We start from the raw sequence: 15,338 nt of genomic DNA on the forward strand, positions 1-15,338 counted from the left end.
TTATCTCAGGACAGTGCAGTCTCTTTGACAGCATTGCTTGCAGCAGCAGGGAAGGTCAGGTAAATAGCTGTCAGTCCTCTAATCTGCAGTCTGTGGCATCCCCGGCTCCCTTTTGGCTTTGAATGGTCTCTTGGCATCCCCTGCTCTGAGACTGTGTGGAGCTGAGGGGTATTTGAAGTTGTGCTGAGGCTAATAAGCAGGGTAGGTCCTAATCTCAGTTCTGTGCTGCTGGGGCTTTATAGCCTCTCTGCTCACAGTGGTCTGTGCTTGCTGTAGCATTAGGCTGGGCTGACTTGCTGCTGGTGCCTGACTTTGCCTGTTCCTGACCCTTGGATTGTACGCTGCTTGGCCCACCTATTGCCTGTGACCCCAACTTTGCTTTGTGTTCCCCCTTGCATAACTCTTCTGGTGGACTGATCACTTGTATATGACCTTTGGCTTAGTATTCTGGATTTGCCTTTTTAAGAACCTTGTACTTCTATATCTGAGATGTCCTGGTCCTCTGCCAGCCCTTGCACACTGGAGATGCAACCAGTCTCCCAAGGCCGAGTGGGTGCTTTTTTTATAGGCGAAGATTACACAGTTAGATTGGGGGACTGGCATCTGCCGAGTACTAGTGCTGGACCAGAGCTTCACACAAGCACTATAAATCTTCTTTGTTGAGAATATGTTGACTGAAGGTGTAGGTAAACTCTCTGGGTTTACCAGGGTGTAATCTCTGTCCTAGTCTAGGGGGTCCCTCTAGGAGTCATTTTTGTATATTTTGTTTTAATGTATACCTGAAAAGGAAAATTCATAAATTCCACCAGGGAACTAGTGCACTTTATTGGCATATTTTCAGGTGTGAGGGGAAGAATCATTGTGCAACATTTGCAGGTATGTAAATGACAATGTACCAGCTATTTAGAAGTGTGATAGCCAGAGGCCAGTAGGTTGGAGTTGTTGAGTATAACTTGAAGTGGAATTAAAATTTGCAATTGGACAGGTGTGTATTGCAGAAAGGGCATATGCAATGTCCCTTCTGCAATATTTATTCTTACCTGCCTGGCCACAGCCCAGATGATCAGATACCCAGCAAACCGGACTGATTTATGTCATCGAGCCCAAGAAACCAAGATGAAGATTGAAATGTGAAAGAGAAGAAGGAAGAAGATGGCAGTGCTTGCAACGGAATGGTAACAGGTGAATATTGATTCACTTTATTTCTGCTTTTACTATGTTACAGTGCCCTGAAGCCTATTTCATGATTTATATATTGGGAGACATGATATATAAACACAGTGCATGTCTATGACCTACTATTTAGTGGAGGTGTTAGGAGCCAATCAAGCCAGATTTCTAAAGGCCCAATATCATCAGCCTGAAGCCTTCTATGCCACTCATGTAAAAAAAAAAAAATAAAAAAAAAAAAAAAAAGATGCCATTAAGCCAACTTCACAACCTAAACCTTCTATCAGAGTGGTAAGAGTTCTCATAAGTTTGTAATCAGAACCTATTCTCATGCGAAGTCTTATACACAATCTCAATCATCTGATCATATTTTAATGTCATGCTGTGGTGCCGTTTACTGCCAAGAATGTACCTTTATTTTGTGTACTGACTATATACCGACCTGTACACTATATATCTGCCTATCTTGTAGTTATTTCCGAGTACAATTCTAACCAAACAAGCATTCAGCATGGAGACAAATGTCTCTGGCTGTGAACAGCACTTGGACTGAAAAGCACTTGGTTAAGTCTGGGTGGTAGAAAAGCAATCAGCGCTGCTGACAGCAGCCGCTATTAATCTTTAAAAATCAATTTAGCACGCAAGATTGGTCTACTGGAATAAAACAGATATCCAAAAAGTGCAGATTCGTCATCTGGAAGGATTACTGTAAGTGTATGAGGAAGATGTATCAGCCTTTGATACAACATATTATATTTATATATCCACTTCCAGCTCCAGCCAGACAGATGTGGTAGGTCACTAGTAATAAGTGTACTAGGTAGGTGTACTAGTAATAAACCTGCAAAACACAGGTATATTTGTTTACCAAGCTGCAATCACAGACACCCCAACCTTTAAATACAGACAGATAGATAAAAAAAAGAGATGGGCAGTTTCTTTATCTTTTTGGCTAAAATCCTTAAATGGTAATGAAAGGTGCACCAAGAAAGTGGTCAGTATGGTCAATCCTCAGATATACACGTAATTTAAAGTATTAATGCCAACGTATCAGCATCACTAGCAAGCCATGCCCATCTCTCAACAGTCCCATTGACCAATAGTGAGCCATGAGAAGGGTTTGAGACCAGGTGCCCACTTCCTAGGGGGCACCCAGCAAGCTGTAGCACATAGCAAGTTATGCAGAAACCCAAACACAATTGCACATTACTTCTCTCTTCCCATGTGGGTTTTGCTGGGCTACAGAATAAAGAGTATTACATGCTGGATCACCAACCTTCACTGACACTTTGAATTACTGAACACAGAGGCTGAGTAAAAAGAGAGTAAATAAAAGGTACAGACGATCTGGCTCCAGATACGAACTGTAACCACTACCTTCATCACTTGGCTATTCAAACGGAACCTGAAATGTGCAAGAACACCAACTACGAATACAAGAAAAAACAGAGGACAGATGTCTCTGCGGAGAAATTTTGCATTTAAGTCTTAAACACTATAAAATTTTTTTGCTTAAAGTGGAAACCCAAGCAAAAATGAAAACCCTCAAATCTGAACAATGGGTAAATTCCAAGAAATACTGTATATAGGCTATGGCCCACTTGTTAAACTGTTGTATTTGTCCATTGGAAAGCCAAAACCACAAGTAGAAAAAACATATTTCCAGCTAGTAAAGTCAAATTGTTTTCATTAGAAATATAAATAATATTTTACAATTATTTCCAGAGGCAAACAGCTGAAAGATTAATAAAAAAGCGCTGTACATACAAAGCCGAGAGGGGAAAACGAACGGGCGAGCGGCACCCCGCCAAGCTCTTGTCCCTTCATTTGAATTGCAGTCGTTCATTCCCTGACTGACAGATCCATGAATGGGGATGTGCGACCCCTGTACACGTCAGATTCTCGCCCAAGACAAGCCAATCAGCTTGTATCCGACTACAATCATCTGACATGTGTACATAGCCTTATAGCCTGGAAGGTTTTTTCCATTTGACCCTTGATCCATGGTCTTGGCTTTCTGCGTACAAAATGTAGCTTGATCACACAATATGTCAATTGACTGCAGAAAGCAAGCAGTTAGAAACATAGTCTGCATAGTTATGTTTCCGTACAAGCGCCCTGCACAAGTTCCATACATAGCCAAATATATACATATACACTCCCATTGACACCCATGACTCCACATTGACATTTTTTTATTAAGGGTTGCTGAACTGTATTGCTCCTCTTGAACTTTGAGAAGGTAATAAAGGCACTAAACATTTCCTTCTACAAAGTATAAAAAGTATAGCTTCAGATGGTTTAAAGCTGAAGTCAGTAGGTAAGCGAAGTGTAAAAAGCAATAAAGCGTATAGAGTGTGCAAGTCACTTATCCTGTCCACCTCCTCTCTCAACAATTGGTGCAGATAATCCTACTAGAAATCTCATATAAAGATTCAGCTGGTGTGTAAAGTATAATAGTGACTTATCCCAAAGAAGGATTACAGGATTTTTTACCTATCTTGGCATATTTTTAGAATCTGTACATACTAAATGAAGGATTTCATATCAAAGTTTTTTTTTTTTCCAATCCAATGACAGAAGCGTTTTTACTTCCTAGTCTTTGCTGGTTTCCAACACACATACATTCCACAGAAAATGTTTCATACCATTCCAGAAGCAGTTCAAACAGATAAATTATAATACTTTTACCTTTTAACAAAATAAAATAAGAGATAACCATCTCCTACTTTGCTTTGCCTGTTCCATCATTGCACATTATAAAAGACAGGCTAAGTCAAAGCAGCTGCTTTTATAAACCTTTACCCTCTGTAGTGGAACAATAGGCACAGAACTAAGGATCGCTGTGTTGGTACAGATAACAGCGGTGCTTCGATTTAGGAAGTAGCTGCAAAGATTAAAGGAAAAGTAACAGCGATCATAGCAAATTTAAAGTAGGAAAATTAATATAGCTGCCACTGATCTAACTACTCTCAGGCAAAACACTTTTCCATCTTCATGGAAATCGGGACAGGATAAGTGTTTAGGCATATAAATATGAGAAGGCACAAAGAGTTGTTGGAGTAACTTACGGTGGCAAAATAAGTGAACAGAAAAAAAGGTTTGTAAGGTATACAACTTATGGCTTTCCCATGAAAATTGTGCTTACAAAAGTGCCAATTCTTCCTAATTTCCATGTAGTGAACCGCATAGGATATCTCGTCCCATCGTCTGTTGTGTTCAGTGACAATGTTCATAGTAATGCACTCCTTAAAGCAAACGGACCTTATAAAAGAGGAAGGGTGCTTTGAAGTGACAACCATGGATAGTGCCATGTAAAATTCATGAAAAAAGATGAACTCACCAGCCCTCCCAAGTACAGCATTCTTGCTTTATTGTGAAAGCAGTGTCAATGGCAGACACAATGGAAATCATATTGCATATGTCATATGACCAGTCGGATTTGCCTTTCTGCTTTAGGCAATTCTTGAGTTATTGATTGGTAAATTTGGTATCAGATTAAGGACAGGTAAGGTACACTTGGCTTATTAGGCAGCATTTGATATTTACAGATCAAGAAATGTGTGTGTGCAGTGTACAACATCCATATCAAGTTGAAAAGTAGTTGCATCAATAGACCAACTGATTTTGTTAAAATGTACAGTTCTCTAGTCTGCAGTCCACTTCATTGTAACCCTTTACTTGGCAATTTAAGTGCTAAAACAGACACCTTATGTTATAGTTATCCTCAAAGCTTTTTAATTTAACAACAGCAGAATTACAATTATTGTCTCTACATAACACAAGCATTCACAATGAGAAAAGTGCCGAAGTGAAGGACAGAAACAATTTATAGTGCTATATAAAAGAAGCTGAAATCCCTTTGATGTGAATGTACTTCATTCATCCCTGCCAAGCATTTTGTTCATTTAGATCTGTTTTAAGATAAATAAAATGTTGTGCAAGCATATTAAATGATACTGTAAAGTACAAAAAAAATCACTTTGCCTGCAGGTTTTTAGAAAGAATTTAATAGGTTACCATTTGAATGTCCTCTGGAGACAGTTCGTCTTCACCTAGACCATCATCCCAAAGTCCAGAAGTACTCTGAGCCTCAGACACTGTCCTTTCTGTCCAAGAGAAGGGAATACAAACAGTTATAGTAAAACCAAAGACTACTACTGAATAAACACCAAATTCAGTTACCAAGCGATGAACCACTGTCAAAGTAAACAAAAAAAGCTTCATTTACCTTCACTGACTTCATTATTTGTGTCTCACAAACTCCCCCTTCCGGACATTGCAGCTTGCAAAGGGAGAATATGGCAACAAAGATAGTGCTGCCAATGCAGAGGGCAGGACTAGGTGTGGCTAAAAAGCTACAGAACCGTAAGTGAGAGGTCCAGAACTGGGATAATCAGCAAAACTAGACACAGCCTGCACTAGACTAGCAATTCTGTTCTGAATTCAGAAGAAGTAGTGCTGTCACCCCATCATAGAAAACTGTAATAGGTGGCACAATGTGCTAAGTTGTCATCAAAACAATTAATGGTTATTTTTGAAGAATACAAAATAAAAAAAATATATATTCACTTTTTATATAAACACTTTTGTTTAAAACATAATTCCACATGTGTTCCATCATAGTTTACATGTCTTCAATATTGATTTACGACAAGAGTTTTTCAACCAGTGTTCCGTGTCACCTTAGGGTTCCTCCAGAGGCTGCTAGGGGTTCCTTTGTGCTTATTAGGTCAGTTGACACCAATTATCTTTTGGATATCTGTAAGGGTTGCAGCTTTCCCATTGCACAGCAAAGTAAGGGACATTCTTCCCACTGACCACCACGCTAATGTACTCTGAGCTGTGGATATACCGGTAGTAATTATAAGGGGTTCCCTAAAGACTTGAAAGTTATTTTCAAGGGTTCTCCCACAGTTAGAAACAGTGAGAAACACTTTGCTACAATGTAAAAAAAAAAAATGTAAAAAAATGTATAAAAACAAAAAATGTAAATATTGCAATGACATATAGAACTACCCTGTGTACAATTAAATTTATTTTCGTAAAGAAAACTTTGATTAGCAACAATATACAAATCTGAAAAAAAAAAAAAAAATGTGTTCCCCCAGTCAAGTTTATGGAATTGTAAGAAGTCTATAGTAAGTCATATACTGTATATTTCACCTGTAGTTTCTTCTATTGATGGTTTGCCTTCCTCTTTCTCTTCTGTATTCCTCAGGGGATTTGTTTCGGTTAACTGGCGTGTCTTCACTTTCTGGAACTGTTCTGGTTCTAGCCTTGACCTACAGGCAAAATACAAAACAATACTAAACCATTGAATACATTAAAACATTACCTTGGGTTATCAAAATCCTAAGAATAAGCAGCACTCTTAAGAAACACAAGACTCTTGTCAAAAAAAAAATAAAAATCAAGGGTTGTAACCAAGGAATTTTAATGGCATCAAGGTAATACAAAAGTTACAGAAGGTAAGCCAAAGTTTATACATTATAGTAAAATGCTGTTTCCATTAACGTGAAAATGTAACAAAATCCATATAAAATGATCAAGGCATGGCAGACAACCTAGGTGTATTCTATAAGAGTATGATAACACACTGCCTGTGTATTATAACAAATAGATCAGATGCTGATTGTTGTTGAAATCACAAAATATGAATATGTACCATAGCTCCTTCCTTGCTAAAGAATATCAGCCAGGCTAAAACCCAACTAAACATCTCATACAATTGTTTATGGCCATCCTTTCTTTCCCATCATATTGACAGCCAATAGGAAATCAATGAACATCTGCATTATGAGCTTTTTTCCAGGTTCAGAATTACTGAACTGTGATAATGGGCAGGACGAAAAGCAAGGCAATCGTTTTTTCCACATGTTTTTTTTCCACAGTAATATGCATGAAAAATCCAAATGTTTTATTGATCTGCAGATCAAAGGGATGAGCTTCTTTCTGCAGATAAATAAAGCATAAATGATACAAAGATTACAATTTTAATTTATCACTCTGAACTTTACATCAAAGTACATATTTGAAGGAAGCAGATTTTTTTGCTGCTGAAATCACACTGAAAGTATCAGCTGCCATCTTTGACAGCTAGGATTTGCCAGTAAGTGTAAAGAAAAGAGAATACCAGTGTTTGGAGCAAAGGAAAAGGACACAGTCTGGAGAAGGACATTGGGCACGAGGTGGCACAGGAAGGTGACACAGAATGTAAAAAAAAACAGAGCACAGAGAAAACACTAGACAAGGTCACACACTAGAAACAGACACTCGGTGCAGATATGTGGATGTGATCTGCAACCATTTGTTTGCCTGATCACTTCCACATAGCAGGGTACAGAACCCACTGCAAACTACAGATTAATAGACAGGTCAGTGAAGCTTAAGTGAAGTTATAGACAACAAGAAATTAAGTACTGTATATAAAAAAGTTAAGAAGACTGGTTAAAAGCTTTGTTTGGCCCAACAAGCAAATTTACCTTTTCTTCCAATCTATTTAACAGGTGTTATACAGAACAGGATACCCCCTCCACCTCTAACAGAGACATGAGCAGCAAAATGAACTGCTTTTCCAGGAAGGTTGTAAAGCTCTGTCAGCATTGCAATTGAGTGTCCCCAAGAGGAAGATGCCCTCATTTCCTGTCCAGGAGATCTGTCAGTCATTAAAGGAAAAAAAGAAAATCCTCTCTATGGGGACACAGATCATTTAAAACTTAACTGGTTCTGATCTTTCCTCATCCTATCCAGAACATAAAAGACATAGTTTTGCTTAGGACTGGGCCTTAAGCTTTAGCATGAAGAACAAGTAGACAGAAAAGAGAAGATGTGTGAGATCGTAATGGGTGACTGAAAAGCCTTCTCTATCCACTGGGCTCATAAATTAATTAAATGTTCTTGAATTAATACTAGGAAATCAGAAACCACTGGAAGAATATTGAACTCTGTATTAAATTAAGTACACTCATACAAGCAATGAAAGATACAGACGGGCAGGCCAGGGCTATACTGAGCAAAGGAATGCATTAAGAGAAAATACCATGCATATTCAGCTATAGAAATAATAGACTTTCCCATTACAGCTCCAATCACATCATTTTGTTCTTGTTACCATCTCAATTATAGAGTATAATAGTTTTTAATTGAAAAGGAACAAAATGCCTCTCAAGCCTTAGTACAAAGAAAATCTATTAATGTGATAAAAGCATTTCTAATTATTGCATTAAGCCTTTACTAATACCCTATAGGAGGAAGGCAAACACATATTTTACCGCTCCACAGAGATGGGTTTGATGTGGAATATGGTCCATTTTGTAAAAGTCTTTTTATCTTCTATTTTAGACGTCCACTTTTAGGTACGCACATTGTTGCAGACAGCCCGTGTGAATTTCTGACTAAATTGTTTGATCTCCATCCAGTATTTAAACGTATTAGAGATACCAATTATTACTGCAGTGCGACAAGCACACTTCATCTGTAAATCAGGGCAGCTCAGTAACAGATAAACAGCTTCCATTTCAGAAACCATTCAGAAACCCTGAGCCAGAAAATCACTCTGAAGGCATCTCAGATCCACTAAAGAAAAGCTGCAGCATCGGACCAAGCCCTCATCTTGACAGTATACATTCAAAGCAGTAAATATTGCCTGAATTTATAATCCCCGAAAACTAAAGTGAACCTGTGCTCAAATGTTAATATGTATGTAAACGGCCCTGTTACCACCCACAAATAAAGAGTAACAGCAAGATTCTGCTAGATTGTTAGCTCTTGTGGGCAGGGTCCTCTCCTCCTCCTGTGTCACTGTCTGTATTTGTCATTTGTAAATCCTATTTAATGTACAGTGCTGCGTAATATGTTGGCACTATATAACTACTGTTTATTAATAATAATAACAGTAAAGCATTTGGTCACATGATCTCTATTAAAGGGAAAGATTAATTTTGTTTTACCTGTTTGGTGGTAGCTAGTATGTTTCAGGCTCATACCAATCCTGGTACACTACCAACCTAATCCGTTTGTACTCAGAAATGTCATGACACTGTACTGGTTGTTTTGGTATTTGGTTTGTGATTGTTATGTTGTTTAAATTGTATCTTATTGTATATGATGTGTATTTCTATAATTTGTAATGCTCTTGTTTTTGTATAAAAATTGAACAAATGTATTAAAAATCCATTGAAACCAAAGGGAAAGAATAAATTATAGGTTGGTTGATCTTCCCTTCAGCAGCAATTTCATGGCCAAATTGTATAGATCTCAGAGATCCGGGGCCGGGCCAACCTATAGACAAACAATAGGACCCCCTTGGGTAGCAAGCTGTAACTGAGAAAGTTACTAGAAACAACCTTACCACCAAGTTTGTAGCAAAACTGCTACTGCTGCACAGAAATAACTTTCAGCCTAGGAAGGGTGAAAATAACCGCTGGAACCGAGTCAGAATTTGCAGCCATGCTCCTGATTTTAAAATAATGTAATCACCTACTGTAATGAGTTAGGGGTTAATTAGTTTTACCCCTATTTTAAGTTAATAATACTGTAAGAGTGTTATTCCAAGGGGTGGGGAGGTTGATTAGCTTAATCGTAAAGCAAAAAATTAATGAAATTTACTTTTACAACACCTGAATACATAATGACTATTTAAAATCAGTAAAATTGTAAGTATTGTGGGAAAAAAAATGCTTATCCTATGTCAGTGAATTTAAAGGTAATAAAGCCACTGGATCAGATTATCAGCCAGGGAGCTATAACTCAATAAAGGAAGATAGTGATGACATTAACCATACTTCCTAAGTACAGGTTTCCTTTAAATTGTACATATATATATCAAGATAATACAGTTCATTTAACACAAACCCTCAACTGAGGACTGTGATATGAATTAATGAGCACTCAAGGGGACACACACAGGATCGGATCTCAGAGCAAGTCTTATTCACGGGTGAGTGTCTTATTTTAATTATTTTTTCAAAAATGGGGGGTGGCTTATTTAATGGGGATGTCTTAAAATCGGGGAAACACGGTACTGTTTATTAATAATAATAACAGTAAAGCATTTGGTCACATGATCTCTATTAAAGAGAAAGATTAATTTTGTTTTACCTGTTTGGTGGTAGCTAGTATGTTTCAGGCTCATACCAATCCTGGTACACTACCAACCTAATCCATTTGTACTCAGAAATGTCATGACACTCTACTGGTTGTTTTGGTATTTGTTTTGTGATTATGTTGTTTAAATTGTATCCTATTGTATATGATGTGTATTTCTATAATTTGTAATGCTCTTGTTTTTGTATAAAATTTGAACAAATGTATTAAAAATCTATTGAAACCAAAGGGAAAGAATAAATTATAGGTTGGTTGATCTTCCCTTCAGCAGCAATTTCATGGCCAAATTGTATAGATCTCAGAGATCCGGGCCAGGCCAACCTATAGACAAACAATAGGAACCCCTTGGGTAGCAAGCTGTAGCTGAGAAAGTTACTAGAAACAACCTTACCACCAAGTTTGTAGCAAAACTGCTACTGCTGCACAGAAATAAAATTCAACCTAGGAAGGGTGAAAATAACAGCTGGAACCGAGTCAGAATTTGCAGCCATGCTCCTGATGGTTGCATTTTAAAATAATGTAATCACCTACTGTAATGAGTTAGGGGTTAATTAGTTTTACCCCTATTTTAAGTTAATAATGCTGTAAGAATGTTATTCCAAGGGGTGGGGGAGGTTGATTAGCTTAATCGTAAAGCAAAAAATTAATGAAATTTACTTTTACAACACCTGAATATATAATGACTATTTAAAAACGTAAGTATTGTGGAAAAAAAAATGCTTATCCTACGCCAGTGAATTTAAAGGTACTAAAGCCACTGGATCAGATTATCAGCCAGGGAGCTATAACTCAATAGAGGAAGATAGTGATGACATTAACCATACTTCCTAAGTTTAGGTTTCCTTTAAATTGTACATATATATATCAAGATAATACAGTTCATTTAACACAAACCCTCAACTGAGGACTGTGATATGAATTAATGAGCACATTAATATGAAGACAGTAAGCGCTGCAAAAAAAAAAAAACGGTGCAACATTAGGATTTGGGAAATACTTGAAATACACACAGGTATATACACACAGGTATACATGAAATGACATTGTTATTAATAAACTGTATATATAAAGTACCAAAACATTACACAGCGCTGTACAATAAATGGAGGTTGCAAATGACAGACAGATACAAACAACAACTCAGGAGGAGGAGATGACCCTGCCCAGAAGAGCTTACAATCTAGAAGATTATCTTCAAAACATTTTTGGATAATGTGGAGAAAGAGCAAGGATGCTGCTGGATCAATTAGGGCCACCCTGAAGAAAGAGGAGAGGTCCCTGCTCAAAAGAGCTTACAATCTATGAGGTCTGGAGGGGGAATATGGAATAGTGAGAGAGTAGAGGGGGTTTAAACGAAAGGAGGAGAGTTTTTGAAAAGATTAGTTTTAAGCTCTTAAATCTGCAGAAAGTTGAAAAAAGACAGAAAGAAAACAGAACAAGGAGGAAAGGTCCAGAAATTTGGGCCAGTCCTGGGGAAGTCTTGGAGTTGTGTAAGTGACCAAAATTCTAATCTCACTGCACAACCTATTATGTTTTAAAAGAACTGCAAATAAATCCTAATGATAAAGATAAAAATAGAAAAAGTTATGATAAAGACCAAAATTAAACAAGGCAGTGTCTAATCGCAATATCGTTGATATGCGAATACAAAACAGAAGCAAAATAGAGGACAGTAGGCGTATCGATATCCAAGTCTACCATAAAGAGAAGATTGCAAGAAAGTAAATACAGAGTGCACTGTGAGGTGCAAGCCACTTATAAGCCTCAAAAATAGAAAGGCTTATGTAAACTTTGCCCAAATCCAGCTAAATGCAGTCAAATTGATTGGGAGGTGTTTCATAATAAAGAAAAATGTCACTTTTTGTATTTTGTGTTTTTGCAAGGAAGGGCCGAGAGCCCTCATGTTTTTGTATGTGCCATTTTCTGTACATGTTTTGTTATGTTCTAAAAATTTAATAAAAACCGATTGCAACAAAAAAGGCTTTAGTTCCCCACATTTTTATGCAATCTTTTTGTTCAACCCAATGAATTAAAGCTGAATGTCTGCAGTTCAACTGCATCTGAGTTGTTACATTTAAAATGAATTGTGGTAATGTACAGAACCAAAATTAGAAAAAAGTTGTTTCTGTCCAAATATTTATGGACCTAACTGTATGTTTAAAAGCATGGGGGTATAATTTGGAGGTGTGTGTATTAAACTTTAGCTGTAGCAAAAGAAAAACAGTACTTGTTCCCTCTCTATGCTTATAACGTAAGATCAAACTTTCCGCTAACATCTCCCAAACCTAATAACTGAATGTGAAAAGACTGGAATGGCAGTAAATTTGTGTGAATGAGGAACAGGCTGAGTTCATCAATAAATGGTTTCTCATTACTACACAGCTACATGAGCGGAATACAGACGCCAGCACAGGAAATAGTACACTTGGTGCAGGTGACTGTACCACATTGTTATGGAAAATCATTCAGAAAACTGCAACTAAAATTGCTTCAGATGACCCTTTATCCCAAGTTAACCTTGCCCTGCTCTATATTATATTGTTCCCAGACTCAGGAGTGGAAGAATAGGAAGCCAAGTGCACTGACTAATGGTTGATATTTAGGAAGGCCATCAATTAAGGAACAAACTGAATCTATTTAAATAGCAGGATATTGGTTAAAAGGTTTTGTCCCACTAAGAGAATCTATCAGCCTAAGTAGACCCATTATTAAAATTCACAAGTTACATCACTGAACAGGGCAGATGTCAACATTACCAAAGCACAGTACTTACATTCATAGAATAAAAGCAACCAAGCTTTTTTAATATTATTATTACACAGTATTTATATACCACTGACATATTACGCAGCACTTTACAAAGTCCATAGTCATGTTACTAGCTGTCCCTTAAAGGAGCTCACAATCTAATGTCCCAACCATGGTCATGTCATTACCACAGTATAAGGTCAATTTGGGGCGAAGCCATTCACCTAACTGCATGTTTTTGTAATGTGGAAGGAAACCAGAGTGCTCAGAAGAAATTCAAGCAAACCCAGGGAGAACTTGTAAACTCCATGCAGGTAGTGTCCTGGTACCTAGTGCTGCAAAGGCCACAGTGCTAACCTCTGAGCCACCGTGCTGCCCATATGATCTCTGGCTACCAATCTTTAATGCAAATTTCTGAATTCAAACAGTCGTAGGAAAAGATGATCAAAGTGCTTCAGTTCCTAGGTCCACATCTTACATGGTAGCCAGACCACATTATGTTATGCTCATGTATCTCTCACACTCTCTTTGCTGCAATAGTCTGCTGCCAAGTAAAAAGTCTGGGTGCTAAAAGAACATTAATGATACACAAATTGTCTATTTGGGGAATCCAATAGGAGGGTCCATGTTATTCAGAAACCTACAATCACTATGGATTTACAGAGTTGGCATCACTACAAAATGAAATGAGGAAATATTGCAGCACTGTGTGTAACTGATAGAGACCTATCATAGACCTAATGCTGTAATTCCTGCTGGAGTTTCCACTAAACACGGAATTAACTGTATACTTCTGCAACTGGTAATATGTGTATGGTTCAATGTAATATGTTTAGTAACCTTGCAAAGATCTGTTTTCACAAGGATTTACTGTAATATCTTTCAAGTGATTACCTTAGCTAAAAAAAAATACACTGATAAACAAAAACATGAAAATTACCTACCGAGTATTGTGTAGGTCAATTTCTGCAGCCAAAACAACTCTGATCTGTCAAGACTTGTAAAGGTGTCCTGTGTTATCTGGCAACAGAACTAATGTTCCAATTTCAAAATCTGCAATCAGCGGGGTTTTACTGCAGAAAGCTACAGGCAAAGCCCCTTCTGCAAAAATACATACTTCCCTGCCTAATTGTGCATGGGCAGGAGCATAGGAAGCCAGGAAGCAAAGAAAGTCCTGGGGCTGCAGGCACATAAAGATTTTTCACGAGCCTGCACAGGGGTTATTTCATCCTGGCTCAACCAAGGAAAATGGCTGAAGATCAAAACAGGAAGAAGATGGCAGCACTTGTGATGGAATGGGACAGGCGAATGCATTGTTACATTGCTGTAATGTCCAGTTCTTGGCAGTGGACAGAAGTTAGCATGTGCACTTTCTTTAAATGGTATGAGGCTAAACAGTCCCATACACTGCAAAGTGCAACGTGCCAAATGTTCTGAGAAATTTCTCTAAAGAAAGCACAGGAAGGGATCTCCATTAAGGTTGTTGCAAGCCTTACATGAATTGAATGTTGGAATCCCTTCCTGTGAATATTAAATAATATTGATTTTTGATTGATTGATTGATTTGGAACTTGATTGAGAAATTGATTATAAACTTAAAGAACATTCTATGGTGTTCTACAGATATGAAATTTAAAGTTTATACAACTCTTTGAAATGTCCTTCTGAAGAAGCCTGCTAGCGAAACGTGTCAAGGACAAAGGACAACGCATATTCAATTTTGCTTTAATTGCATAAAGAATTTGATATTGGGTCTAAATTTTTTTTATGTATATGTATTGGAATAAATAATGACATTTTAATATATTGAATATGTCTAAGTTACCTTAAGAAAGTGTACCGTGTAATGTACCTAAAAACAAGCCAATTTCTCCTTACCCTTCATACCCTCCTTACCCTTCCTTTGATCTTATGGTAGGTAAACTATTTGGGTCTTGTAAGAGTCACTCAAATCCATATGTTTGCCCAATATGGTGATATTAAGGTAATGATGATCTATATGTCTGTGTATATATGACTGATGATGACTATCAGTAGTTTTAGTAGTAATGTTAGCAGCCTATATACCACACAGTCATAACAGTGGGACGAGACTCTGGATGAGCAGCTGCACCTTTCAAGAAGTAGAAATAAAGAGACTATACAATACCAAAGCAATCTGCAATCAAATAATACAAAAATTAAATACAATGGAACGGAGGAACTCAAGCCAGGTATTTTCACTCACCTTCGGTTCTAAGCTGCTGGATGGCATCAAAACACGTTCTCATAAAAGTCTGCGCATCTTGGTCGATCTGATCACGCTCTGTGTC

The 15,338-nt window shown here is 37.5% G+C and overlaps 1 protein-coding gene across 1 annotated transcript in view; it reads right to left on the reverse strand.

Annotated features, from left to right (window-relative positions):
* The window catches only part of STX18 (syntaxin 18), a gene marked incomplete in the record, with an annotated part of 99,085 nt that overhangs the window by 16,512 nt on the left and 67,235 nt on the right, over positions 1 to 15,338 (reverse strand). Inside the window, 4 exon segments of the mRNA XM_072406885.1 lie at positions 5,191 to 5,279; positions 6,337 to 6,455; positions 15,094 to 15,139; positions 15,254 to 15,338. Of these exon segments, the coding sequence (XP_072262986.1) occupies positions 5,191 to 5,279; positions 6,337 to 6,455; positions 15,094 to 15,139; positions 15,254 to 15,338 (339 nt within the window).

This window comes from Pyxicephalus adspersus, chromosome 3, assembly GCF_032062135.1.
Source record: "Pyxicephalus adspersus chromosome 3, UCB_Pads_2.0, whole genome shotgun sequence".
Taxonomy (NCBI): Eukaryota; Metazoa; Chordata; class Amphibia; order Anura; family Pyxicephalidae; genus Pyxicephalus; species Pyxicephalus adspersus.